Below are 26,723 nucleotides of genomic sequence, written 5' to 3' on the forward strand. Positions count from 1 at the left end.
AGACAGTTGGGGCCTTAAGGCAGCTGAGGAGTCACAGATCTCACCCAGCCAGCTCCCACACAAGGCTTGCTCCTTTAGGCCTGCTTGGAGGTCTGGATTCTCAGCTGGGTGTCACTGCTCCTCCATGCCTGAAGATCATCAGATCCACAGCCTGGCCACCTCAAGCACATCTGGGCCCTTCAAGAGACCTGGAAAAGAAAGACAGCAGTGACATGCCACCAGTCCCTTCTGGCAGGTGGAGTTAGAAGCCCCTGCATGCAGCTGCATGATGCCCAGGGAGACCTGTTCCCACCTCCTGCTCCAGGGCAGAAGCCTTCTGCCCAGCTGCCCCTCCACAAGGTGCAGTGAACACCAGGAGTCTCCACAGGTTCCTATGGTGACAACTCACAATCAGGAAGGATGAAATCCACAGGGGGTTAGGCAAAGCAGAGGCACGATGTCAACCTCCAGTTGTTCCTGCCTGCACACTGAAGCACACAGACCATCCATCTCCTGCTGACAGCTCTCTGCCTTTCTCCATCCTTCTCTAGCCATCTGCTCCCAGGCTAGACACACCTCTGATAGGACCTAGGCCAGCTCTAATGGGAGTGGAGCTGTCACAGAGCAGGCCCTAGCAGAGCCTGCCTTTGGACAATGCACTCTGCAGCTCTGTCACACTCCTTCAAGCCTGGGGAAACACCGTGGGGCAGGTATGACCTAGAGCTGGCCAAGTTTGTCATCCTCAGCCCCTGTGCAAAAGGTGAGAAACAAGAGCTAGGGAAAGCCAGAGGGGTGGCTGAGTCCCCAGGCCTGGAGGTGTTTGCTAGAGGCAGAGATGTGGTGCTGAGGGACATGGCTGAGCACCAGCCTTGGCAGAGAGAGAGGCTGGTTGAGGTCAGCCTTAAAAGTCTTCTGCAAACGAAATGATTCTGTGGTTCCACTGCTAGTGAAATTTGTACCTGGCTGAGCAAGCCAGGAGTGCCCTGTGCCAGCCCTGCAGAGAAATCCTCCTCATGCCACCAGATGGTGCCCTGTGCCAGCCCTGCAGAGAAATCCTCCTCATGCCACCAGATGGTGCCCTGTGCCAGCCCTGCAGAGAAATCCTCCTCATGCCACCAGATGGTGCCCTGTGCCAGCCCTGCAGAGAAATCCTCCTCATGCCACCAGATGGTGCCCTGTGCCAGCCCTGCAGAGAAATCCTCCTCATGCCACCAGATGGTGCCCTGTGCCAGCCCTGCAGAGAAATCCTCCTCATGCCACCAGATGGTGCCCTGTGCCAGCCCTGCAGAGAAATCCTCCTCATGCCACCAGATAGTGCCCTGTGCCAGCCCTGCAGAGAAATGCTCCTCATGCCACCAGATGGTGCCCTGCCTTCAGCGGCCGGCAGGCAGCTGGCCTGGCAGGGGGCAGCAGCTCCCTGCTCCACCCCTGATGGAAAACACCAGCCCCAGGGCCCGGCCCCCAGCAAGCCAGCCTCCCAGCTGCAGGGCCACTTCCACCTCGAAGTGGGTGAGGGCAGCTCCCTGTCATGGCATCAGAGTATCACAGTATCAGTCAGGGCTGGAAGGGACCACAAGGATCATCCAGTCCCAACCCCCTGCCATGGGCAGGGACACCCCACACTAGATCAGCCTGGCCAGAGCCTCAGCCAGCCTGGGCTTAAACACCTCCAGGGACAGGGCCCCAACCACCTCCCTGGACAACCCATTCCAGGGCTTCACCACTCTCATGGGGAAGAACTTCCTCCTCCCCTCCAGCCTGAATCTCCCCACCTCCAGCTTCATTCCATTCCCCCTAGTCCTATCACTACCTGAGATCCTGAGCAGTCCCTCCCCAGCCTTCCTGTAGCCCCCTTCAGACACTGGAAGGCCACAATGAGGTCACCTGGGAGCCTTCTCTTCTGCAGACTGCACAGGGAAGGAGCAGCCAACCCCTGCCTGACTCCAGTTACCACCTGCAGCTCTCAGAGCACTCCCTCCTACACCCTCCCAGAACCACAGAATGGTTTGGGTTGGAAGAGACCTCTGAGTTCCTCAAGCCCAGCCATCCACCTCAGAGCACCCTGGCCATCAAAGCATGTCCCAGAGTGCCATGGCCACAGGTTTCTCCTTCCCACAAATCACACCCACTTGCTCCTTCATTACTTTGGGACAGTTTTGAAGGGGCTTTCACTGCCCCTCACCAAATGCCTTCCTGGCTGTCAGGCTGCTGCTGGGGAACACCTCTCCTGCTGACTGACATGGTCTCCCTGCTCCCCTTTTCATGACCCCTGTGTTCCTCAGCCCATGGCTAGCCAGTAAGCAGATTCTGGTGGGGCTTCTCCAGCCCCTGCCTGTGGAGCACCTTGCATGGTTGGGGAGACATGTGGCATGGCTAACTCACATGCCACCGAATCTGCCCTGAACAGGGCTCCTTGTGATCAACTCCCCCTTGAGCCACCCTGGTACCAAGACCTGAGCTCTCCTCATGCAATCATAGACTACTTTGGGTTGGAAGGGACCTTGAAAGATCATCTAGCTCCAACCAACCTGCTAGGGGCAGGGACACCTTCCACTAGGGCAGGTTGCTCAAGGCCTCATCCAGCCTGGCCTTGCACACCTCCAGGGAGGGGGCAGACACAGCCTCCTTGAGCAACCTGTTCCAGTGCCTCACCACCCCCACTGCCAAGAATTTCTTCCCAATATCCAGCCTAAATCTACCCTCCTCAAGCTTCAGTCCATTCCTGCCTGTCCCATCACAGCAAGCCCTTGGAAGAGGCTACTCCCTGGGGACTTCCATTGCTGACAGCTAACCCCAGACAGGTTCAAGGAGTGGTCACAGCCCAAACAAACACAACCAGGCCTGAAGTTCCCAAGCCAGAAGAAAGAACTAACCCTGCAGAAACAACACTCTGCTGCAAGGTTTCTTCCTGCTTGTGCTGGAGCTAACAGCAAACCCTCTCAGGGAAAACACCCAGCCTGCACCAACCTCCTCCTGCCTGAGGAGCAGTGTGGGAGCAGTGGGGCTTCATTTCACCAGGAAATAAAACTGGTAATGAAGGGCACTGCAGACAGCTCTCAGCAGCAGCCACCTCCCCCATCAGCCACAAAGTGCTGGCTCTGCCTGCCCAGGGAAGGATGTGGATGCCCCCTCCCTGAAGGCCAAGCTGGGCAGGGCCTTGAGCAACCTGGTCCAGTGGAAGGTGTCCCTGCCCATGGCAGGGGGGTGGAACAAGATGATCCTCAAGGCTCCTTCCAGCCCAAACCACTGTGTGATTGTGTCAAGGGCATGCAGCCATGCCACCTCAGATGCAGCAGCATTACCATCCTCTCCAGACACAGAAGAGATGGCCTCCAGCTCAGGGTGTGCCCCTGCCAAGGCAGCAAAGACTTCATCAGGCTTACCACAGATTTCCTGCCCCAGGCTGGGAGAGTCACACAGCCTCTCCTGCTTCAGCCCTTCCCCCTTGGCCTAAAGGGCTTGCACACACAGCCCTGCCCCACAGCAACAGCTCAGGAGCAGCCATTTGGCTAAGCACTTACCTAGGCCAGGCAGAGGGGGGGCTGAAAGCTTTCCCTGCTGCTCAAGAGGGGTGCCAGGCACCTCTGTGCTCCACATGGGGATTTAAGGCCCAGCTCCTGTACCTGCAGGGGAAGCACAACATGATGGGTTTCCATGGGTGGTTGGACTCAATGACCTTGGAGCTCTTTTGCAACCACACCAATGCTGTGGTCCCAGGATCACTGTGGGCTTTGCTTGCTGCCTGGGTTTGAGATTTAAAGTGAGAGTTGAGAGTGGCTTAAACTTAGCCCTTCAACTGGTTCTGGGGCAGGATGGGCTTCCCTCTCAGAGGATCACAGAACCCTTTCAGTTGGAAGAGACCTCTAAGATCACTGAGTCCAACCATCCACATTAGACCACCAAGGCCCTTAAACCATGTCCCACAGTGCCATGTCCCCAGGTTTCTTCCACACCTCCAGGGACAGTGACTCCACCACCTCCTTGGGCAACCTAGGCTAAAGCCTGCCCACTCAGACAACCACTTGTGTGGCACCAAAAGTGTGTGTGGAGGGGGACACAACCAAGCCAAAACCTGAAACAAACAACACCAGCAGCAAACATTGAAGGCAGCAGGTGGGGGAGGAGCTAGATGACACTCTGGGGTATCTAAAAGGACAGGGGCTGCTGCAGGCCTGAGCTGCCTTCTCCTTTTATTTCCTCATTGGTGCTCCCAGTGGTGAAAATGCCCCAGGGCTGAGGAAGCATCCAGCTGCTTCCCCAGCACACCCAAGCCAGAGCAGCTCTGATGGGGCTGATAAAGTCAGCAGCAAAGCTCAGAGGTCAGATTTGTCACCCAGCTGCTCATAGTCTGCAGACCTTGTACCAGATGGGGGAAAAACAACAACTTGAAAAGGAGAGCAACCTGCAGCAGCTGGGCAAAGGCCAGAGGGGATTCAAGAGAATAGGACTTCTGCCAGCCACAGGAACAGAGCTTTGGCTGGAGAAGACCTCTAAGATCATCAAGTCCAACCATTATCCAGCTTCACCAAGGCTGGTTGGTGCTGGGTGTCCCTCAGCACCACATCTCTGAGCCTTTCACACACCTCCAGGGGTGGGGATTCAGCCACCCCCCTGAGGCAGCCTGTGCCAGTCTTTGAGTTTCCTCTAACCTCCAAGCCAAAGCTGCCCTGGTGCAGCCTGAGGCCATTTCCTCTCATCCATCACTTGCTCTTAAGGGAAGAAGGGACCAGCACCCACCTGGCTCCAGCTTCCTTTCAGGGAGCTGCAGAGAGCAGGGAGGTCTCTCTCCCCTCAGCCTCCTCTTCTCCAGACTAAACAACCTCAGGAGCTCAGCTGCTCCTCCCCAGACCCTTCACCCAGCTTTCTTGCCCTTCTCTGGGCCTGCTCCAGCCCCTCAGTGTTTCTTCTTGGGGTGAGGGCCCCCAAACTGCACTGCAGGTGTGATTCATCCATGGTAAGGTAGCACAGCCCTTTCACTGCTGTAAACCCAGCACCTGCTTGTAACAACACCCAGCTCCAGCCTCCACTAACTCCAGCTTGCATCATGGGGAAGGCAGCAACACCACCAACACCTTGGGGAACTGAGGTAAAGGGCTGAAAGATGCTGCCCAGGCTCAGCTCAAAGGCTACCATGGGCTGAAGCCAGGCTCCTGGCTCCTGCATGCTGCCTGGCTTTGCCATGCTGCCTCCTGGGAAGACAAAGAGAGCATCACAGCAGCTCCTGCCAATCCTGTTTAGGTTCTCCTCCTCCTCCTCCCCCAAACTTCCCTTTAAATGTATACTCCACTGCATTTACTAAGCAGCAAGGCACCTCTGGTGGCTTTGTTGCTGCCAGGGAACTAGCTCTGACTGCAAGGTTTACACAGAGACTCTCTGTTCCTAGCTAAAATTATCTTTGCTGAGCCTTGCAGTGCCAGCAGCCCAGAGCCAATGTTCCATCAGCCCCAGGTGAAGTGGACCACACTGCAGGCACATCAGCCTGGCTGCAGCACCATCCAGCAGCCCTTACCAAAGGGCTGGAGCACACACCCACACCCCCCCCATGTGGAGAGGCTGAGAGAGTCGGGGCTGTTCAGCCTGGAGAAGAGAAGGCTCCAGGGAACCCTTAGAGCAGCCTCCCAGTACTGAAGGGGGCTACAGGAGAGCTGGAGAGGGGCTTCTGACAAGGGCTTGGAGTGCTGGGATGAGGAGGAATGGCTTTAGGCTGGAACAGAGGAGATTTAGACTGGAGATCAGGAAGAAATTCTTCCCAGTGAGGGTGGTGAGACACTGGCACAGGCTGCCCAGGGAGGCTGTGGCTGCCCCCTCCCTGGAGGTGTTCAAGGCCAGGCTGGATGAGGCCTGGAGCAAGCTGGGCTGGTGGGAGGTGTCCCTGCCCATGGCAGGGGGGGTGGAGAGAGGAGATCTTTAAGGTCCCTTCCAACCAACCCAACCCACTCTATGGCTATGTGACTCTCAGAAACCTCAGGGCCACTACCACATCAGGGCCTCACACAAGGGGACAGCACCTGGTCCTCTGCTGCTTGAGACAGCACATACAGGTAGGGCATGACCCTGCCATCTGGGGGCTCTGATCTCCCTGCTCAAAGGGGGAGATCAGGGCAGAAGGCTATGAAAAGACAGCAGGTGGGTACAGACAGAGGGGGGAAGCAGGGGATGACAAGGAGACAGCAGCAACTAGCAGCAGCAGCCTCAGCTAGCCAGCTGCTGTGTGCTGATTGTCTGACTCCCCCATTTCCACCAGCGAAGGAACAAGCTGCCCAAGAGCAGCTAAAAACTGCCCCTCAGAACTGAAAATATCAGGAAGGGGGGAAGGGGGGGGGAGGTAATCAAATTATTTCCATGGCACAAAAGCAAGGCTTGCAGGGTTGTCATGTAGGAGGTTTGCCTAAGTAAGGCATGGAGCAGGCAGCTCAAAACAGCCACCAAATACTTTAGAGTGAAAGGGCTAAAAAAGGAAGGTTTGAGAGGAGGAAATGAGTCAGGAGCCTGGAGGACAGGAGGGGGAGTTCAAATAGCTGAGGCATATAAAGTAAGCAAGGAGTCCCACATCTCCAAGGCTAGGCAGGCAGTGAGGCAGGGCTACTGAACCTGGCTCTCTGGGGCTGGCAGGCTCTGCCCCACAGCCACAGAGGGCTTTGGATACTGAGCACCCTGGGTTCTGAAGTGATCCTTCACGAGGCAGAAGGGCAAGTGAAGATCCTCCACCTGGGTCAGCACAAACAGAGGCTGGGCAAGCAGTGGCCTGAGAGTGGTCTGGAGGAGAAGGATCTGGGGTGGCAGTGGATGAAGCACTCAGTGTGAGCCAGCAGTGTGCACTGGCAGCCCAGAAGGCAACCAAGTGCTGGGCTGCATCACAAGCAGTGTGACCAGCAGGGCAAGGGAGGGGATTCTGCCCTCTGCTCCTGTGAGACCCCACCTGGAGTACTGTGTCCAGCTGTGGTGCCTCCAACACCAGACAGACATGGATCTGTTGGAGAGGGTCCAGGGGAGGCCATGATGATCAGAGGATTGCAGCACCTCCCCTCTGGGGACAGGCTGAGAGTTGGGGCTGCTCAGCCTGGAAAACAGGAGGCTCTGGGGAGACCTCAGAAGCAGCCCTTCAGTACCTGAAGAGGGCCTAGAGGAAAGCTGGAGAGGGGCTTTGGACAAGGGCTTGGAGTGATAGAGCAGGGGGAGTGGCTTCAAGATGGAAGAGGGGAGATTTAGACTGGAGATTAGGAAACATTCTTCCCAGTGAGGGTGGTGAGAGCCTGGCACAGGCTGCCCAGGGAGGCTGTGGAGGTGTTCAAGGCCAGGCTGGTCAGGGCCCTGAGCAAGCTGGTCCAGGGGGAGGTGTCCCTGCCCATGGTGCAGTGGCTGGAGCTGGATGACCTTTAAGGTCCCTTCCAAGCCAGAGCATTCCATGGTTCTGTCACTGGTGCCTGTACCTCATGCTGAAATCTCAGACTGGGAGTCACCACCAAGTCCAGGATTGCTGGGATGTCTTGGGCTCCCTCATGGCTGGGGAATGGACTGGGGGGACAAGGACAGGGACAGGGGGGTTGGGCTAACTGCAAATGCCATCTGCCTCAGAAGAAGGAAGGGAGATTCACCTTTTGAGATGGCTCACCAAGACATCCAGCTTGAGCTTTCAGCCTTGCTTATTTACAGCACCAACAGCAGGAAAGAAGGACAAAGCTCATTCAGTGTGGACTAAGAGCAGAGGTAGTGAAACCCCCTGCCTCTCCACCATGCTGCAGGGATCTGCAGCAGACATTTCTCTTTTTCATAGCAATGTTGTGCTCTACTGAAAGACTGGAAGCAGAGGGTAGAGTCTCACTCCAAGAAGCCTTTAGCCTTGCTCACTGGTACAGCAGGACAGCAGCTGGCTGTAACAGGCTGTGCATCAGGAGAGCAGTAAGCCATGAGAAGGTTAGTGTGGCAACAAACCACAAGGCACACTTCCTCACCTCTGCCCCAGGTCCCTGTACCATCAGAAGGGCAGGGCTGATGGACTGCAAGCTGGTTAAGAGAGAGCCTAAGAGTCACAGAATTGTCAGGGCTGGAAGGGACCTCAAGGCTCAGCCAGCTCCAACCCCCCTGCCATGGGCAGGGACACCTCACACCACAGCAGGTTGCTCACAGCCACATCCAGCCTGGCTGCAAACACCTCCAGGCAGGAGGCTTCCACCACCTCCCTGGGCAGCCTGTGCCAGGCTCTCACCACCCTCACTGGGAAGAATGTTTCCTAATCTCCAGTCTAAATCTCCCCTCTTCCATCTTCAAGCCACTCCCCCTTGCTCTATCACTCCAAGCCCGTGTCAAAAGCCCCTCTCCTACCCTCCTGGGGAACAACTTCTTCCTCACATCCAAGCTGAATCTATCCACCTCTAGTTTTGTTCCCTTCTTCCCAGTCCTATCACTCCCTGACAGCTTAAAAAGTCCTGTGCCAGGCTCTCACCACCCTCATGGTCAAGAACTTCTTCCTCACATCCAATCTGAATCTACCTATTTATGGTTTTGTTCCATCCCCCCTGCCCTCCCCCAGACTGGAGCTTCCCCTTAGTTCAGGCACCCAGATGAGAGCTACAGAGCTGCTGCACAAGGAGCCTGCTGCAAGCAGCTTTCCAAGGGAAATGGCAGCCCTGCACGCAGCTGGGGTGACTCTTAAGGTCACAGGCTGTTGAGTCAGGGAGCAGCACAGGGCAGGAATAACAGATTCCCCTCCCTCTGCACATGCAGCAGTGTCTGAGTCAGAAACAAGAGAGACAAATAAGCCTCACTCTGCTAGTGAAGGAGCCCCCATCCTTGCCAAGGCTGCTTGAACTAGTTAGATATCTCCTCAGCCCACTGCAGTGTTTCCAAAAACACAAGACCTCTTCAAACAGGCTGAGCCACCAGGCCAGCTAAAACTCATTTTGCCTTATAAGTATGCAGCATGAAACAGCTTCAGCCCTGTTCTCAGGGCCTTGCATCATCCCTTCCCCTCCTCCCCGGATGTCTTACTTCTGCACCCCTCTTTCATAACAAAACTGACTGTGAAGAGCCAGCTTGGAGCAGCAACACACAAATTACTCCTGTCAGTTTAGGACTGAGCAGCACAGCTGGGCCAGACCTCTGAACAGAGCTGGAGGTCTCCTCTGGCACTGTGCACCCACCTTGAATTCTCTCCTGCCACTGGGCTAACACTCACAGCAAAAAGACAGGCTCAAAACAAGTTGCCTGGAAAACCAGCTCTCCATGGCTGGAGCTCTGCTATTTTATCTGACTCCTTTTCCCCAACCTTGTTGATTCTTATGATTTTATGACTTTAGAATGACATGGTTCAAAGAAAAACCACAAACAAAACCAAACCCCACCATGCCCCTGCTCAATTCTTACTGCTTCCACAATCAGTTAGCACTTTGGTCCAAACTGAGGCATTCCTTGGTTGAGCACATCAGAAAAGAGCCTAGGGAAGAGCTGCCCAGCTCCCCTCCATTTGAGTCCAAGCTGTGCCGGCAGCTCCTTTGCTACTTTCACCACAAATCTGATGTAAATGCTGCTGCAAAAGGTTCTCCCTGGCCAGTGCAAGGCACCCACACACTAAGGGCTAACACCCCAGCCCTGACACACTAGGGCTGCTTTTTCAGCACACATCTTCAGTGGGGGGTCTTTCAGCAGCGCTTCAAAGGGATGTGCTGCAGGGAGAGTTAAAAAAGGTATCACGATGACCCACCCTGAGTGAGCACAGCAGCGTGGACGGAAACACTAAGACGCAGCTCACACCTTCAGCATGGAAGCTAGGAGCTGGCTACATGAAGTACTGCTGCGTCATACCCCAGCCCTGAGAACACACAATGGAGGCTGGGGTTGTTTTCTGCACGCTAGCAGCCAGGGACACAGTAAAAGGGTTGGATGTGGGCAGCTTTTTGCTCCTCGATTCACGCCAGGGACACCGCTGCAGTCACAGAACGAAACCTAAATGTCCACACAGTTACAGATGCTTCTGTAAGCCGGTGACAAAAGGCTCCAGCGTGGCTGCCCAGAAACGCCAAGCGTTCTCGCAGCATTTCAAGCGTGGGGAGCGCTGCGATAAACCATGGAGGAGCAGCTCCTTCCAACCCCTCGGTCTCAGCAGCAGCAGCAGCAGCGTTTCCTCCGCTTTGCCCTGAGGACAAACGGCTCATTGTTTCAGCTACCTGAAATCGATGTCGCTGTGATTCGTGCTGGGGATAAAGAAAAAAGCTGGGGCTGGGGCTGAGGCTGGGGCTGCTCCTCCTGCTGCTACTGCTGGTGCTGCAGCTGGCGGCGAGGAAGATCCGCGCAGGGTTTCCTGCAACAAAGAGCGAGCAGGGCGGGCAGGAGCCAATCAGGAGTGCCTGACTGAGATCGCACCAAAGTAGGTATTGAAAAAAATCCTCAGGGGAAGGAAAAAAAAAAAAAAGAGCGAGAGAGAGGAGAGAGAAAGAAAGAGAGAGGGAAGGAAAGGCGCCCGCTTCCTCCTGGTCAGCCCTGCCCAGCGCCCGCCCCCAGCCCCCTCTCCTCCAGCCCACCTCCCTTTCCTGCTGCCCCGGGGCTATGGCAGCCTCCCGCTGCCCCCCGGGGTGCCCCCCAGCACTGTTCTCCTGCCTTTCCCGACTGGCTCAGGCACTTCCCTCTCTGCCTGGCTGCTTGTTTGGGGGTTTTGGGCGGTTTTCCCCACGGCAAATGGTGTGGCCAGCAGGAGCAGGGCAGTGACTGACTGTCCCCCTGCGCTCCATGCTGGTGAGGCCACGCGTGGAGGACTGGGTTCAGGTTTGGGGGGGCCCTCACTACAAGAAGGATGTTGAGGTGCTGGAGGGTGTCCAGAGGAGGGTGACCAAGCTGGGGAAGGGTCTGGGACCAGGGCTGGTGAGGAGCAGAGAAGGGAGCTGGGGGTGCTGAGTATGGCCAAAAGGAGGCTGAGAGGAGAGCTCACTGCTCTCTACGGCTCCCCGCAAGGAGGTTAGAGAAAGGCGAAGCTCGGTCTCTTAGCCGTGACAGGACAAGAGGCAATGGGCTGGGCTGGAGAGCTGCAGACACTGCTCCCCGAAAGGGCTCTGGAAGCACTGGGGCAGGCTGCCCGGGGCGGTGGCTGCTCTCCCTCCCTGGGGGCGCTGCCTCTCCCTCCCTGGGGGCGCTGCCTCTCCCTCCCTGGGGGCGCTGCCGCTCCCTCCCTGGGGGCGCTGCCTCGCCCTCCCTGGGGGCGCTGCCGCTCCCTCCCTGGGGGCGCTGCCTCGCCCTCCCTGGGGGTGCCGCAGCCAGGCAGAGACGGGGAGCTGAGGGACACGGTTTGGCAGCAGCCCCCGCGGAATGAGAAAATGGCTGGAGCCAGTGACCCTGAAAGGTCTCCTCCAAACACCAGCAGTCTATGCTCGTAAGACAGTGAGGGGGTCGCCTGCAGCGTACAGCTCTCTGATGCGGCCTTTGTATATTCTTGTAAGCAAGCAGCGTTCCGAGATCTGCTGACAGCTTACTCTGGGCGGTCCTGCTCTAGCGGGGTGGCCGGGCTAGATGAACTTCAGAGACCCCTTCCAGCCCCTAGCACACCGCGACAACCCTGCGGACAAACCCGCCCTTCACTCTCGCCTTCCCGGCGCCCCCATCTCTACCCTCAGCACCGCCCCGCCACACCTAGGGGCAGCTAATCCCGCCCCACCTCGCACAGAGGAAGTCGCTATTGGCCGGCTGGCTCGTGATCGCCGTCAATCAACCCGCGGGTCCCCGCTGCGATTGGGCAAACCTACCTCCATCGGCCAGTTCGGAGGGCCTACGGGCGTTGCCACGCAGGGCTTTCCACCATAGCAACCGCTTCCTCCTCCGGGCACGGCCGTCGTGACGTCGCAGCGTTTCCGCCCGGCTCGCGCCCTCGCCGCTTCCCTTCCTGTCTGCCGGAGCCCGCGCCGCGCCCAGCATCCGAGGGGAAGCAGCCGTCTGCCGCCGCACCGAGCTCCGCCGCCTGCCGCGTACTGCCGACACCATGGTAGGGAGCCCGGATCCGCTGGGGGAGCGTGCCTTTAGCCTTATCTTCCTCCTCCGCCTTCATCCCCGGGGAAGGGAGTGTGTGTAGGGGTTGATGCCGCCCGCCCGTCGCATTGTGGCCTGTGCTCCGGCTGCACGACGGTATCGCGGCCCCCTTTTCCTTCTCTTTCCTTTCCCTCGGTCCTTTTCTTCGTCTTTGAACCTGAGGCGGCGGATCCGATCTCCTCCCTTCCCCCCCCCTTCCGCCCCCATCCCGCCATGAGGCGGCGGAAGGTTACTCCTCCGCTTTGAGGCTTTGGAACTGTCCTCTCCCCATCTTCCTCTCCCCGCTGCGAGGCGATGGTACGTTCCGTGCCGCACACTGGCGCTAGGGGCAGGCGCGTCCATTCCGCGGCGGGGGGAAGGGGTGGGGGGTGGGTGAGCGGGGTAGCGGGGGGGAGGGTGGTGGTGGGCGGCAAGGCGAGCGAGCGAGCGAGGCGGAACAGCCACGGCGGAGGGGGGAGACGGGGGGGGGGCGGGCGGAATGGGGAGACAGGGGGGCGGGAGGGGGGGAGCACGGCACACGGCACACGGGCCGCGGCCGCCGCGGGGTGATGCGCGGCCCCTCCCTGTGCCGCAGGGTGCGGCCGGGAGGGGGGGGGGGGGGTGTCGGTGGCTCGCGCATTCCGCTCCCCACGCCGTGGATCGCCTGGGGATGGGGTCGCGGGGGGAGCCTTCCCCGGGGGGCTGCCGCCGCACTGGGGAGGAAGCGCGGCCTCAGCCGCATCCGCTCCGATGGTCGGCCCCTGTCGGGAGCCATCTTCTCCCCAAAGCCGTGGGGTTTTGGGCCTGGCCTAGAAAAAGGCGGCGGCGGCGGCAGCTTGGCGGAGAGAGGCGGCTGAGACGGAGCACCTCCCGTCAGCCCCGGGCCCCGCTTCGCCATCCCCAGTGCGCAGCCTCTCGGGGCCAAGCCGCCCTTAATCAGGCGCAGCTGGAGTCAGCAGTGCTGCCAGCAGACAAAAGAGGGGAAGCCAAACTCGCGGAAGGAAAGCGCTGGTCGTGACAGGCGCGGGGGGGCGGGGGGTGCCTTTCCTTGGGGTTCCTTTTTTGCAGCGGCCGCGTGAAGGAAGGAACGTTTTACGGGAGCTGGGACATCTTCTGTTTGTTTTATTGTTTGTCTTGTTTCTCTGCACAGAGAAGATAAAAACCTTTCCTGTGTTACATGTCAGAGATAATGGCGGAAATAAAGGCAAAGCAGAAGGGTATTAAACGCTCACACCGAGGTGCCCCTGGGCACGGGGGCAGAGCGGAGCACGCAGCTGTTACACTTCACGGTGGTTCACTTGCTCTTTGTCTGCCCACACATGAAAGTTCATGCCCCTGTTTCACTCGGGCTACCGAGACACTCGCATTCACAGACTCCTGGAATGATTTGGGGTGGAAGGGACCTTAAAGATCACTTAGTTCCTACCATCAGCAGGGACACCTTCCACTAGACCAGCCCCATCCAGCTTGGCCTTGAACACCTCCAGGGAGGAGGCATCCACAGCCTCCCTGAGCAACCTGTTCCAGTGTCTCCCCACTCTCACTCTAAAGAATTTCTTTCTAATCTCTGATCAGCTCGATGTGGTCATACAACTCTTGAATTGCCATCCTGGTCTTGCTTGACTCACCCATAAACACACGTCTAGCAACAAACATCTGCTTTGACACATTTTCCCTGAGTCAAGGGGTTACATAGTGAAGCCTTCACAATAGTATCGAGGAGCAGGCTGCCCAGGGGGGTGTGGAATCTCCTTCTCTGGAGATACTCAAGATCTGCCTCGGTGTGTTCCTGTGTGATCTGCTCTGGCAGGGGGGTTGGAGTGGGTGATCTTTCGAGGTCCCTTCCAGCCCTCACTATTTTGTGGCTCTGTGATAGCATTCTGTATAGGCCTAGGCAGACAGGATGTGCTACTCATCTCCCTTGCTTCCTCTCACACCGAAGCATCACCAGCTGATGTGCAGCGTGGAGCAGAGCTAATGGGAGCTGCAGATGAAGCTGCAAAAAAAAGAGTGTCTGACGAGACTTGCAGCTCTTGTTTAAAATAGACTTGTCTGAACAAGCTAGCTACCACCTCTGCAGTATGCAAACCCCAGTTTAGAATGACTGCTGAGTGTGTCAGGCTTCATCCTGCTTCCGAATTGGAGAACTCCCCAGTCAGTCAAATATAGTACTGCTCATAGTGACTTTCTGTTTCCTCTTGGAATAGGGTCTTGTGGCTTCTTCATGCTGCTCTCCAGTTGCTCCAGAGGAGCTTGCTTTTGGGCAAAGAGTGCAGGCCTTCTGCCAAAGTACAGTAATGCTAGCAGGAGGGTATCAAAAGAGCCTTGGATTTTCTGCCTTGTGGGGAGTTTGGCTTTTTTGTCTTGCCACAAGGTTCAGTTTGTTTGCTGCTGGATTAAATGAGTCCATGGTCTTTGGAGCACCGTGCAAATGGTTTTTCTTGGTTGTTAGTCAATGCTGTTCCCAAATCTCTGTAATTACAAGGTACATATGCCTCATATACAAGATGACAGGCTCATGACAATTGGTGGTGTGGGTGTCTGGCATGTTCCCACTTGCCTTGTCAGATATCGCTATCAAGAGGCTCCTGCTGGGAGCAAGGGCTGACCTAAGCAATCTCCTGCAGGAGAGCCTGCAGACAGCCAGATCTTGCATGTGAATGCTGTGCAGAGCCTTTGGCTTGCCTGGCTGTTCAGTATTCACAGCAGTCCCCGAGGAGGATACCTTGGTAACCAGTATCAGGGATGCCCAGAGCAGTCCTTCAAAGTCTGTTTTTAAGGGTGAGGTTTAAGCTGTAAGTTGCTGTAGGTGCCTGGAGGGCTTCAAGAAATTCCTTGCAGACCCTTGGGCTTAGAAGAGCTGATTTGTGTGCTGCCTGCAGTTCTGAGAAGCTCTGCTCTCCTTGAAGGTTCCTGTCACGTACCAGCTTCCACAGGCATTACCTTAAAAACTCTCTTGAGACAGGAATGAGTAGTCCCCAGTACTTCTGCCCTGCCCCTGCCTACCACAGTTCCTGTTTTTCAGCAGCCTTGCTGGGATTGCCTTTTGTGGGTATTGCTGCCTCTATCTTGGTTATCATCTCGTCATACCTCATGGCAGCATGGAGAAGGTGATGATTCCTTTGACTGAAAGCTGAACAACATCAATTCAGGGGAAACTTTTGCTTTGTTTCCTTTCCCTACAACTTGTCTCTAAAAAAGGAAAAACCAAACAAAACACAACACAGAGAAGCAAAAAAAAAACCAAACAAACAAAAAACCCCACCAAAAAGAGACCAAATAATGCAAAATAAGAGCCTTCCCTCCAGCTGGCAAGAGCTGCCTACAGCTGCTAGCTCTCTACTTCTTGCTGGTTTATGGTGTGCAAATAATGGCCTCTTGCACAACAGCAGTACAAAGGCAGTTGGTTGTATTTCCTGTCCTGCCTCAGATCCCAGTTGAAGCTTTGGACTTACGGATGTATAGGCTGCCCCACGTCTGTCTGTCCAGCTGTAGCTAGCAGAGGACTGTTGGGATGTCACTGGTGTTCCCACACTGGTGCTGCTGGTCTCTGAGGTGAGGTTAGCCAAGTCACTTTGTGCATTACCACCTCCACTGAGTAGGAGAGGAGGTAATGTCAGATGGGTTCTCTTGACTGCTCAAATCACAAAAGCAAAGGAACATCCTCTTTTAAGCCCCCACCTTTTCAGTCAGCTGGTTTGCCATTGCTGACACCTTTGCAGAGGCCTCATTTGGCCACATCTTCCTCCAGCCTATCATAGAATCATGGAGTTGATTCTTTGGAAAGGACCTCCAAGGTCATTTAGTTCAACCATCAAGCTCACACCCCCATGGCCATTAAACCATGTCCCCAGGTGCCATGGCCACAAGTTTCTTGAGCACCTCCAGGGACAATGACTCCACCAGCTCCCTGGGCAGTCTGTTTCATTTGCTGCAATGAGAAATTCAGCAGCCTTCCTGTTCTGATAGATCCTCTCACAACCAGCTTGGCTTAATTTTCCCTTCAAGCTCTGGGTGCTGGTGATACCTCAGGGTATTGTGTGGCAGTAAGGGCCAGCTTTATGAAGGCTGCTGTCCCAGAACACTCAAGCAGTCACAGGTTTAACTGAAACAAGCATTTGTCACAGAGATACTATCTGTGACACCTTCCTGAGTCAGACAGGAGCGCCACATGGTTCCACAGGCAGTTCTGGTAGGGGATTTTGAAGGCAGATAAGAGGGATGGCATGCCAAGCACAGGGGAGACAAGATGCTTGCTGAAGAAGCTGAGAACCAAAGCTATGGCAGCAATGTGACTTGCAAGCCTGGGAGCCCTAGCCTTCTCCAAGCTGCCTTTGCAATGAACAGGGTACACTTCAGTAAGTTCTTGGTGTCAAGGTCTCTCAAAGTGGGTGGTGTTTCTCCAGGAAGCAAGGATCCTCCTTGAGTGGCTCCATATATTCTGTACTGGGCTACACAGTGCCTGTGCATGGTGCCCAAAGGAAGAGTCTGTATAAACAACACATGCAGCAGTGCAGAGGGCTCTTGGGTTCTGATCACAGGAAAAGCAAACCCACACTGCAAAATTGCCAGTGCTTAAAACCAAACTGAGCCCTTCCAGCTTGGCTTCAGGCACGCTGAGACCTCAGTTTAAAGGCGTCTCGACTGTCTTGCAGTTCAGGAGGGAACAAAGACTCCTCTCAGATAAAATATTTTTGCTACTCAAGGAGCTCCCAGTGCCTGCTAACAAAAGAGAAGGCACACTGCATTGTCTCAAAGCTGTGTTTCATTGCAGGCTTGCTACAAATCCAGTTTATCAGGCACCTGGTGTGTGCCAGCCTGAAGGTAGCTTTCTGTATCTGAGAATTTTACCCAGAAAGCTTTGGATTATTCTTTGTTCTTCCCCTGTTTAATTTCAGCTGTGGAGTGCCTGGCAATGGAGGGAAAAGGCTTAAAGCTGTTAGTGGAGGCAGCTGGAGACAGCTCTTTGACTTGGAAGCCTGCTAGGTGGAAGAGCCTCTTGGAGGTGCCCTGTATAGGGCTGGCATTCTGCTCTGGCTTTGCACTTGAGGCAGGAATGATGGCTTTGTGTAGGGAATAAGAGCTGCTGTGTTACTGCAGCACATGCTGACAAGGCATTTAATGGAACCATTACCTCATGTGCCTGCAGCAGTCTGCATCAAAGTACAATGGAGACACTGGTGCAAGTGCTCCAGAGTCATGGCCAAGGCAGCACTGCCTGTCAGACAACACTGCCCTGGCAATAGCTGCAGGGGCTACTGGGAGAGAGCTCAGCTCAGTTCATGGTTCCCTCAGAGAGGCTTGGTCTGTCCATTCATGCCTGGCTGTCTCCCTCAGTGTGCTGTTCTGGCATCCTTTTCCCATCTGATCCAGCTTTTGGGGTCACTGTCCCTGGGGGCGTTCAAGAAATGTGGGGATGTGGTTTAATGGCTGTGGTGGTCTTAGGTGGAAGGTTGTACCTCATGATTGTGGGGGTCTTTTCCATCTGAAGCAATTCTATGAAGTGGGTATCTTGCATCCTTGCTGCTGCCTTTCAGGGAGCTTAACACAGGCAGTTAAGGTTCAACACCTATAAAGCTAGGCTGGCTGCTGGAGTGTAGTCTCTTCTCTGCAGTTGTGCCCCAAGAGTTGTTTCTAGTTGGTGTTGTCTGTTTACAGGTTTGATCTGTCCCCTACAACAGAGTGTCAGAGGCTGACTGCCATGTATCTCAAGTTGATCAACATCTGGCTGAACACGAGCCAGCAGTGTGCTCAGGTGGCCAGGAAGGCCAACAGCTTCCTGCCCTGGATCAGCAATAGTGTGGGCAGCAGCAGTAGAGAAGTGATAGTCCCCCTGGACTTAAACACTGGATTCCATTGTGGGGCAGTGCTAGAAAGACAACAAAGCTGGTGAAGGGTCTGGAGAATAGGTCTGGTGAGGAACAGATGAAGGAACTGGGCTTCTTTAGACTGGAGAAGAGGAGGCTGAGAGGAGACCTCACTGCTTTCTATGACTCTGAGAGGAGGTGAGAACCTTAATCACTTTCTACAACTTCCTGAAAGGTTGGAGCCAGGTGGTGTTGGACTCTTCTCCCTAATAATAAGTGATGGGACAAAAGGAAATGTCCTCAAGTTGCACCAGGGAAGTTTTAGGTTGGATGTTAGAAGAAAGAACTTCCCTGAAAGGGCTCTCAAAGACTGGAGCAGGCTCTTCAGGGAGGGGGCTGAATCCCCAGCCCTGGAGGTATTGCAGAAGCACAGATGTGTTGGTGAGGGGCATGGTTGAGCTCCAGCCCTGGTGAAGTTACATAAGGGTTGGACTCAAGGATCTTAAAGGTCTTTCCCAACCAAAACAATTGAGTGTTTCTATGAAGTACCTGCAGCATGTACTGCTCCTCCAGCAGCCACCCACATTCCAAGCCATAGCTGTGTGCTGGGGGAGGAACAGCAGCAGGCTGATGATTGTAGCCTTTGAGACACAGTGCACACAATAATAGTGTGCTGTATTGAATCCTTTGAGCAGAGTGAGCCTGGGCCAAGGAGAGAGAAGCCAGGCTAACAAATCAACTTCTGTTCTTTCATGAGGGGTAGGTTGGAAACTCCTCAACAGGTTTTCTTCTGCACAAATGGGCAGAGACACAGAGTGTCAGTGGAGGACACGTGGTTATGGCTTTGGCATTTCTTGTTGCAGTGCCCATAACAGTCATCCTGTTGCTGCCCTGTGCAGATCTGTCAGGGTTGGAAGGGACTTGAAGGATCAGCCAGTTCCAACCCCCTGCCATGGGCAGGGACACCTCACACTACAGCAGGCTGCTCACAGCCACCTCCAGCCTGGCCTTAAAAACCTCCAGGGATGAGGCTTCCACCACCTCCCTGGGCAACCTGTGCCAGTCTCTCACCACCCTTCAGGGGCAAGAACTTCTTCCTAACCCAATCTGAATCTACCCACTCCTAGTTTTGCTCCATTCCCCCCAGTCCTATCACTCCCTGACACCCTGAGAAGTCCCTCCCCAGCTTTCTTGTAGGCCCCCTTCAGATACTGGCAGGCCACAATTGGGTCTCTTTGGATGCTTGCACCCACCCTATCAAGACAGGCTGCTCAGGGTTTGGGTTGGCCTTTTTTGGGGGTTGTTTTCTTTCTAAGTATATTTATGAAGCCAGTTCTGGTGGGCACAAGGCTGGGGTTGAAGAGGGAGTCCTACAGTTGCTTTCAGAAAGATCTAGTTTTGTGATAGGTGCCTCAGGAGTTTGTGGCTTCAGTTCAGCCCATGCTGTGACTCAGCCATAGGGTTTTCTGAGGTGGGGGTGGAGGGGAATCTCTTTTTCCCTACCAGTCTAATGACTGCTAATGCATTGTCTGATGAATCCATGGCTTGTACAGCAGCTGTGGAAAGGAGCAGCACCAGCTACTACCAGCCTTTTGCTTTGGAAAACTAATTAAAGGGGAAAAACCTCCTGGTTTGATCGCTGTCCCTTCAGTGTCTGCCTGGTCCCTGTTACCAGCTGCAGTTTCAGAGTGAATTTTGAGTTTCCAGACTTAAATAGTCCCAGCATTTTTGGAATCTGGACTGACTTGCCAGCAGTGCTCGGTTTCTTTATAAGGAAACCTCTTGTCTCCTGCCTTGGAGACATGCTTGTGGCTATGCAGAAGCACAAGCTCTGAACTGCACTGTTTGCAGCAGCCCTCATGCCCCTGGCTCTCTTGCTAGAATGCTCTGCTGCAGCCACTGACCTCTTCTTTCAAAGCTAACTTCTTGACAGAGGGAACTGGTGAAGGGTAATTAGTTGTGATCTTGGAGTATTGTCCAGTGCAGAGCTAAGTGGGTGCTAGTGCAGGCTCCCTGAGCATTGTCTACTGAGACTTTTGAGGGGGTTGTGGCTAAACCCTGAACATTAACCCCTGTTGCCAGCTACTGAGATGCCCTGTCAGAAAACAGACCTCTTGGGGGGGGAGGGGGAAGGTTTGTCCTGAGTTCCCTGTGGGTTTGTCCTTAGTGAATGATGCAATAGCAATAGCTGCACTGTTTGCTTTATTAGGACAACCTTATGTTACTCAAAGCCTTCCCAGAGAGCTCCTGCCTATACCAACCACAGGGACAGGAAGACAAGGACCTTTATTCCTCACTAGTTCTCAGTGCAGCCTCTCTGTATGGAGGAGGTGACACAGAGATGAGTCACTTAGAGCTGATGTTTGCACTTTTGCTCAAATTTGTCCTGGAATAGGCTTTCCTTGCCTGAGTGGAGACTTGCAGAAGGGTGGCTGCTGTGCAGGCAGCTGAGGCACAGTGCCTTACTCCCTGTTCTGCTCTCCCAAAGTAACTGCCAGGGACTCTGGATAGATAACCTACCCCTAATAGACAGGACCCTGCATTGTGGATCCAGAGGGAGCTCCCCTTGTTTTGAGTGAACCCCTAAAGAATGCTGCTCTACACACTAGAGAGAGCTTCTCTCTCAGATGTGCTGCTCTATGAATCATGGAATTGTTTCAGCTGGAGAAGATGTCTAAGATTGCTCCCAGCCATCAGCCTAACACCACCGTGGCCATTAAGGCATGTCCCAAAGTGCCTAGTGACAGTGGCACAGCCCCCTCCCTGGGCAGCCTGTCCCAGTGCCTCACCACTCTTGCAGGAAAGAAATGTTTCCTAATAGCCAGTGTACACCTCCCCTGCCACGACTTGAGGCCATGTCCTCTCATTCTGCCACTTGATACTAGGGAGAAAAGACTGATCCCCACCTGGCTGTAACCTCCTTGCAGGGAGCTGTGGAGAGCCAGAAGCAGAAGACCCTTCCTCAGCCTCCTCCAGACTAAACAACCCCAGCTCCCTCAGCTGCTCCTGTTCTCCAGACCCTTCCCCAGCTTTGTTGCCCTTCTCTGGACACACTCTAGCACCTCAGTGTCTTGCTTGTAGTGAGACTGTGCTAATTCTGCATGATCAGCACTGGAAAGAGCTAGATGACCAAACTCTGTGGTAAGGGATTCTGCCAGCTGTGCCACCTCTCGATTGGGTAAGCAAATCTGTGCCAGCCAGCAGAATTTACAGGAGAGGTGTCAGTAGGAAGAGGGAAAATCTGGGTTCATCTGAGGTCCTGTGAGGTAGACACTGGCCAAGACTTAGTATTAATATGTATGTGAAGTAGTTGTCCAGTCAGGAACCAGCTCTCGGGAGCAGCCTGTTGGAAAGCTAGCACCAAGCAGTTCCCCTTTGCCAGGGATCGTCCTGATCTCGGCCCCTCAACTTTGCTGTTCCTTCAGAACCCTTCCACTCTGACCAGGTACAACCTTCCCCACAGAATGAATCCACCAAGCACACGATTTGGAGCTGAGCTGAAGGGAGGGAGGAAATTGAAGGGCAACCTTTAGTCTGGTTCCATCGGCGTACCCGGCCGGGCGCCGCAGCCGGCGGGGCGCTGCCGCTGACCGCGCTGGTGACGTGGGGCAGTTTACACAGAGGGAGGAGGGTCATTCCTAGAGCTGAGGCTATCACTGAGTCATCACAGAGGGGCAGGCTTTGGAAGGGGCCTCTGAGGATCACCTAGCCCAACCCTCCTGCTCTAGCAGGAGCACCCAGAGTAAACCACACAGCAACCAGCCCAGGTGGGTTTGGAATGCCTCCAGAGAAGGAGACTCCACAAGCTCTCTGGGCAGCCTGGTTCAGTGCTCTGCCACCCTCCAAGTAAAGAAGTTGTTCCTTACACTTACCTGGAACCTCCTGTGTTCCAGTGTGTGTCCATTGCTCCTTGTTCCTCTCCCTGGACACTGCTGAGAAGAGTTATCATTTGATGTGGAAGACCAAAAACCAGCATGGGAAGGAGCAGCTTTAGAAAGGAATCACACAGTTCACGCTGCATGCAGCGTTTGGAACAGAGATCAGTGTTGGACAAGCTTCAATGTGGTCTTCACTGCTCTGCCCATGATGTCCTCCTTTCCAAGCAGTGTCTCTGCTGGCCTGTGTGGCTTCTTGCATTTGTATTTGCAGTTGCACAGCTGCTTTTGAGCTCTCCAGCTTTGCTGTGCTTGCTCTGAGAACAAAACTCAGATACAGCTGCCTCTACCCTGCCTCCTCCTTTTGTTTTCCCTCTCTCTTTTGTTTCATTCCCCCAAAATAGCAGCAGGACAGAAAATGCAGTTCAGCCTCTTATCTTTCTTGCTGAGTCTTATCCTCTTCATTCTGTGCAGCTGCCTTTAGCATTAGGTGGGTGATGCTGCATCTGTACCTCCTCTTGCAGCTGGCACAGGGAGATGCCACTGGAGTAACTAGAACTTCCACCAGACTTCAAGCTGGGGTAGAGGGGGGGAAAGTTGATAAGGCATGGAGGAGCTTCTGTGAGGGAGGCACTTCTAACCCTCAGACCTGCAAGTGGTCCCTTTAAAACACTGAATTCAGAGCAGTTTCTGCAAGTCAGCTTGTTCAGATGCCGAAGCTTTCCCCACGGTGTCAGTGACCCCTCACACCTCTCTCAGTCTCTAAACCAAGTCCATGTGGCAAGCAGGGAGTCTGGAGGTGTTTGACTTCTGTTACTGCTAGTTCTGCTAGCAAACCTTGTGGGAGACTTGGAAGCAGAGATCCATTGGGACACTGAAGTCTGTGAGGGTAACACAATGAAGCTGCTGTAATGGCAAAGGATCTGCTGCATCTGACTCTCCAGAGGACAAGGGGTGGACACCCCTGTGAAGCTGCCCCAAGGCCATGTCCTGCTCTGCAGCAGGATTGTGCCTTCTTTGGAAGGGCTTTGGTGTGGCAGCTGGCTGTGGGCAGTGTCGAGACTGCACTCTTTGCTGGGCTTGGGAAACACAGTGCTGCAGCCTTCTGCAGCGAGGCTCAGGCCATGGTGACTTGCTGGTGTTGGTGCAGTGAGGTAGCTGTGTAGCCCTAAGGGTCTTTGCTGCTGTCTCCGCAGGCATCTGGAGTACAAGTGGCCGATGAGGTGTGCCGTATCTTCTACGACATGAAAGTGCGGAAGTGCTCCACGCCTGAGGAAATCAAGAAGAGGAAGAAGGCTGTCATCTTCTGCCTCAGTCCAGACAAAAAGTGCATTATTGTGGAAGAGGGCAAAGAGATTCTGGTGGGAGACGTCGGGGTGACAGTTACCGACCCCTTCAAGCACTTTGTGCAGATGCTTCCGGAGAAGGATTGCCGCTATGCCTTGTATGATGCGAGCTTCGAGACCAAGGAGTCCAAAAAAGAAGAGCTGATGTTTTTCTTGTGGTAAGCCAGCTTCCCAACTCCCTCATTCCTTGCAGGCAGCACCAGGCACCCTGGGTGAGGCGATGGCAGCGTTGGTGCAGTCCAGGCTGGCCAAGCGAGCAGCCCCATGCCGGCATTCTGAGCCCGGAGCTGTTTGGGCTGTTCATAACCAGTAGGCTCCTCTTCTGTCCATGCTGCATAACTAATGTCACCTAATGGCACTCTTCCACCAGGGCACCAGAACAAGCACCTCTCAAAAGTAAGATGATCTACGCAAGCTCCAAGGATGCAATCAAAAAGAAGTTTCAAGGTACGTAGCTGAGCCAACAGTCCTGGCTGTGCCAACAGTCCTGGCTGTGCCAACAGTCCTGGCTGTGCCAACAGTCCTGGCTGTGCCAACAGTCCTGGCTGTGCCAACAGTCCTGGCTGTGCCATGCCCTTGGAATGCCACACAGCAAGGCTTAACCCCTGGCTAATTGGTGTGAGTTGGTTGTCCTGGCTGGGGGTTTTTTTGAAGATGCTAGTTAGAGATGAGAACTGCCTGGGTTAAATGACCAGAGCTAAAACAAGCACTGGCTTGAAATGTCCACGGTCTGGCTCTAGAATGGTGCTCAGGACAAGAGCAGGCTTGGCAGTGTGTGACAGCAGAGCTGTGGTGGTCAGGGCAGCACAGCTGCACCAAACAGGCTGGAAACCAGGGCACACCTAATGGCAGAAGACCTCCAGCCCTGTGTCTAGACACAATCCATACTCTAAGAGTGCTGTAGTAGTAATTGCCAGTTCACTTCATCTCAGAGATGCAGGAGTGATGACTTATTTCACAAGGCCTCTCCAAGGGGGGGACCAGAGTTCTGCCCAGCCTGCCAGGAGCTGGTCAGTGATGGCCAACCTTGCTGCAGCAAGGATTCAGAACGTTCATGCTGGGTGGGTCACTGTGCTGTAGCCAGCTTAGCACTGGCCCCAGCTTCAGTTCCTCATGCTGCACTTTGGCCAAGAATCTTGGGAGCATGCAAGACTGACAGGATCACTGTGCAGCACCACCAGCCTTCACAGGACAGGCTGCTCAGCAGCTTGGTGCCACCCAGGGGGACTCTCTCTGCACATGTGGAAGCTCAGTAAAGGAAAAAGAAGAGGAAGATAAACTCTTCAGGATTCCTTACCTGAGACAGGTTTGGGTTGGGTTCCATCCCCTCCAAAAAAAAGAGAAACCACAGGCTCACAGGATGGTAGGGGTTGGAAGGGATCTCCAGAGACCATCGAGTCCAACCCCCCTGCCAGAGCAGGACCACAGAATCCAGCACAGGTCACACAGGAATCCATCCAGATGGGGCTGGAAAGGCTCCAGAGGAGGAGACTGGTCTTAGACCAGCAAAGGCTTTCTGCTCTTTGCATCTCAGGTTGTCACTCTGACTCCTTCAGCCACCCCTCCAGAGCTGAGCTGGCAGCCTAGTCACTAGTCAGGCTCAGGGGAGACCTTCTTGCTCTCTACAACTACCTGAAGGGAGGTTGTAGCCAGGTGGGGGTTGGTCTCTTCTCCCAGGCAAGCAGCACCAGAACAACAGGACCCAGTCTCAAGCTGTGCAGGGGGAAGTTAAGGCTTCATCTTAGAAAGAAGTTCTTCACAGAAAGAGAGATTGGAATGTGCTGCCCAGGGAGGTGGTGGGGTTGACAACCCAGGAGGTGTTTAAGAAGAGCCTGGATGAGGCACTTTGTGCCATGGCCTAGTTGATTAGATAGGGTTGGGGGATTGGTTGGACTTGATCTTGGAGGTCACTTCCAACCTGGTTGATTCTAACATGTTCATGTGCAGCTCCCTCAGCTGCCATATCCAGGGTAGCACTGCAAAGGAGAGCTGGGCAGTGAAAGGGCTAACAGCCTGAGCACTGATCTAGAGGAAGCTTCCTCCCTGGTGTTTCTCTGTTGCTGTTCAGCGTGGAGCCAGATGTCTGCTGTGACCTCTGGGGCAGGGCGGGGAAACCCCATCCGGATCCCTAAGCCTAAGGCAGGGCTGTCCCTGCTGGAGCACCTGGATTGCCTCTTCTAATATGACTAGCAAGTGTGTTCCTTGTGATGACCAGCACGTCCAAATGCTGCTTTATTGAGTGTTTTGCCTCTTTTTTTAGGCATAAAGCATGAATGCCAAGCAAATGGGCCAGAGGACCTGAACCGAGCTTGCATTGCTGAGAAGCTAGGAGGCTCCCTAGTCGTAGCCTTTGAAGGAAGTCCCGTGTAGATGTCATACAGTGCCACAACTCTACAAGCATTCCATGTTTTAATATATCAGTCATGTACAACAACCATTCTAGGCAAGGGTTTCACTAACTGTAGGGAAGCTGTCTTGTAGAATAAAAAAAACCCCAAAACAAAAGTAGATTTTGGAGCTGTAGCTCGTTATGTACAAATGACCCTAAATAAACCGAATCGAAGGACTTCTCTTGGTGTAGTAATATTTGCATTGGCTCTCCAGCCCAGCCTGCTCCCCCTCCCCTCCCTGGCTTAACAGCAGAGCTCTTCCATTTGATCCAATGCAGCAGTGTTATCATGGGATGGAAGGTGGGGGGAGGGGGGAAGGTAAGAGCAACCTCCTTCCTGGCTCTTTTTGTTCTCCCTAGTCTAAAGTGTAAGACAAATCAGCCTCTTGGAGGCTGCTGGCCTCAAACTGCCAAACTCCTGAAAACTTTTCCTCTTGTAACTGTTTGAAATCCTAAAGACTTCCTCTTGTAACTGTTTGAAGTCCAAAAGACTTCCCAAACCTTGTAGTTAAAAGCTAGGCTTCAAGCAACCTGTTGGCACCAAAACCTTTAGGTTAAGACTCCTAGTGCTTGCAGTGGGCAGTACTAACAAAGGCTGATTCTGGAGTTAGAGGTGAAACAGACAACACTTCCTCCTGGAGGGAGAGTCCTAAACCCTCTCCTCTGCTGTAAACTTCACACAGTGCAGTAATAATAATTAAAGGTTCACTTGTTCTCTAGGCTCCATTTTTATCCTTTTGAGTCTTTTTTTCCCCCTCCCCACCCCTTATGAAGTGTCCTGAGGTCTCTTATGGGCTTGAGGTCTCTTCCCAGCCTGAGTGACTCTGTACAAAACTGCTTTCCTGTTGACCTTTTCAGTTTCAGTTAGAACCTCCTTAGTTCCTCTCCTACCTACACTTACCTAGCAGCTGGGATGCTTCTGAGGCTTTTACAAAGGCAGATGCTTGTGGCAGAGCTCTCCTGGTTAGGGGTTAGCACAGCAAGAAGTCAACCACCCCTCCCCAGGTGGTGTTCTCAGCCCCCTCCCCTCCCCAGTCTATGGTCACTTGGTCCATTTGTCCATCCTTGCTCTTGGTTTGCTTTTAGTCCAACCAAGCAGCCTGACTAATCTGCCTTGAGCTGGGCTTTTTTGGTTTAACTTCTCTTTTGCTTTTGGTCTGTTGGCTTCTTTAATCCTGTAGAAATGCATGGAAAGATAATTCACCTACTAGAGAATTTGACCTGAAATGCCTTTTGTATGGGGGGTGGGGGGGGTGTGTGTGTTTGGGGGGAGGGAGGGAGGGAGGGGGAGGGGGGGTCAGAAACCATTCCTGTGCCAGCTACAGAGATCTTCACAACA

At 54.3% G+C, this 26,723-nt stretch overlaps 2 protein-coding genes across 4 annotated transcripts; one reads left to right on the top strand and one right to left on the bottom strand.

Annotated features, from left to right (window-relative positions):
* Positions 1-6: 6 nt before the first annotated feature.
* Positions 7-12,330, bottom strand: LOC137448782 (uncharacterized). Of its 3 annotated transcripts, XR_010989217.1 has the most exons (3): positions 11,709-12,329; positions 3,501-3,602; positions 7-188 (listed from the first exon to the last, which is right to left on the bottom strand). XR_010989217.1 is itself a non-coding variant. In XM_068153635.1 (2 exons), the coding sequence occupies exons 1-2, from the start codon at positions 11,941-11,943 to the stop codon at positions 139-141; spliced, it is 285 nt and encodes a 94-aa protein (XP_068009736.1). In that variant the 5' UTR covers positions 11,944-12,328; the 3' UTR covers positions 7-138. The 3 variants fall into 3 exon arrangements, 2 of the variants coding, with proteins under 2 accessions (XP_068009736.1, XP_068009734.1); XM_068153635.1 differs by lacking the exon at positions 3,501-3,602 and having other exon boundaries at positions 11,709-12,328; XM_068153633.1 differs by lacking the exons at positions 7-188; positions 3,501-3,602 and adding an exon at positions 8,705-10,276 and having other exon boundaries at positions 11,709-12,330.
* DSTN (destrin, actin depolymerizing factor) lies at positions 11,862-25,565 on the top strand. The gene is made up of 4 exons (XM_068153636.1): positions 11,862-11,944; positions 22,846-23,153; positions 23,366-23,442; positions 25,256-25,565. The coding sequence occupies exons 1-4, from the start codon at positions 11,942-11,944 to the stop codon at positions 25,363-25,365; spliced, it is 498 nt and encodes a 165-aa protein (XP_068009737.1). The 5' UTR covers positions 11,862-11,941; the 3' UTR covers positions 25,366-25,565.
* The last annotated feature ends 1,158 nt before the right edge of the window (positions 25,566-26,723 follow it).

The sequence above is a fragment of the Melanerpes formicivorus genome, unplaced genomic scaffold (assembly GCF_026170545.1).
Source record: "Melanerpes formicivorus ecotype bairdi unplaced genomic scaffold, bMelFor1.0.p_v2 SCAF_26, whole genome shotgun sequence".
Lineage (NCBI taxonomy): Eukaryota > Metazoa > Chordata > Aves > Piciformes > Picidae > Melanerpes > Melanerpes formicivorus.

Excerpts from the sequence above, each read along its gene's own strand:
- DSTN (XM_068153636.1), top strand. Across the intron at positions 23,154-23,365 it reads GAGCTGATGTTTTTCTTGTG|GGCACCAGAACAAGCACCTC; the intron begins GTAAGCCAGCTT and ends CTCTTCCACCAG. Across the intron at positions 23,443-25,255 it reads AATCAAAAAGAAGTTTCAAG|GCATAAAGCATGAATGCCAA; the intron begins GTACGTAGCTGA and ends CTCTTTTTTTAG.
- LOC137448782 (XM_068153633.1), bottom strand. The coding sequence starts at position 11,943 with ATGGTGTCGGCAGTACGCGGCAGGCGGCGGAGCTCGGTGCGGCGGCAG. Across the intron at positions 10,277-11,708 it reads CTCCGAACTGGCCGATGGAG|GAAACCCTGCGCGGATCTTC; the intron begins GTAGGTTTGCCC and ends TCTTTGTTGCAG.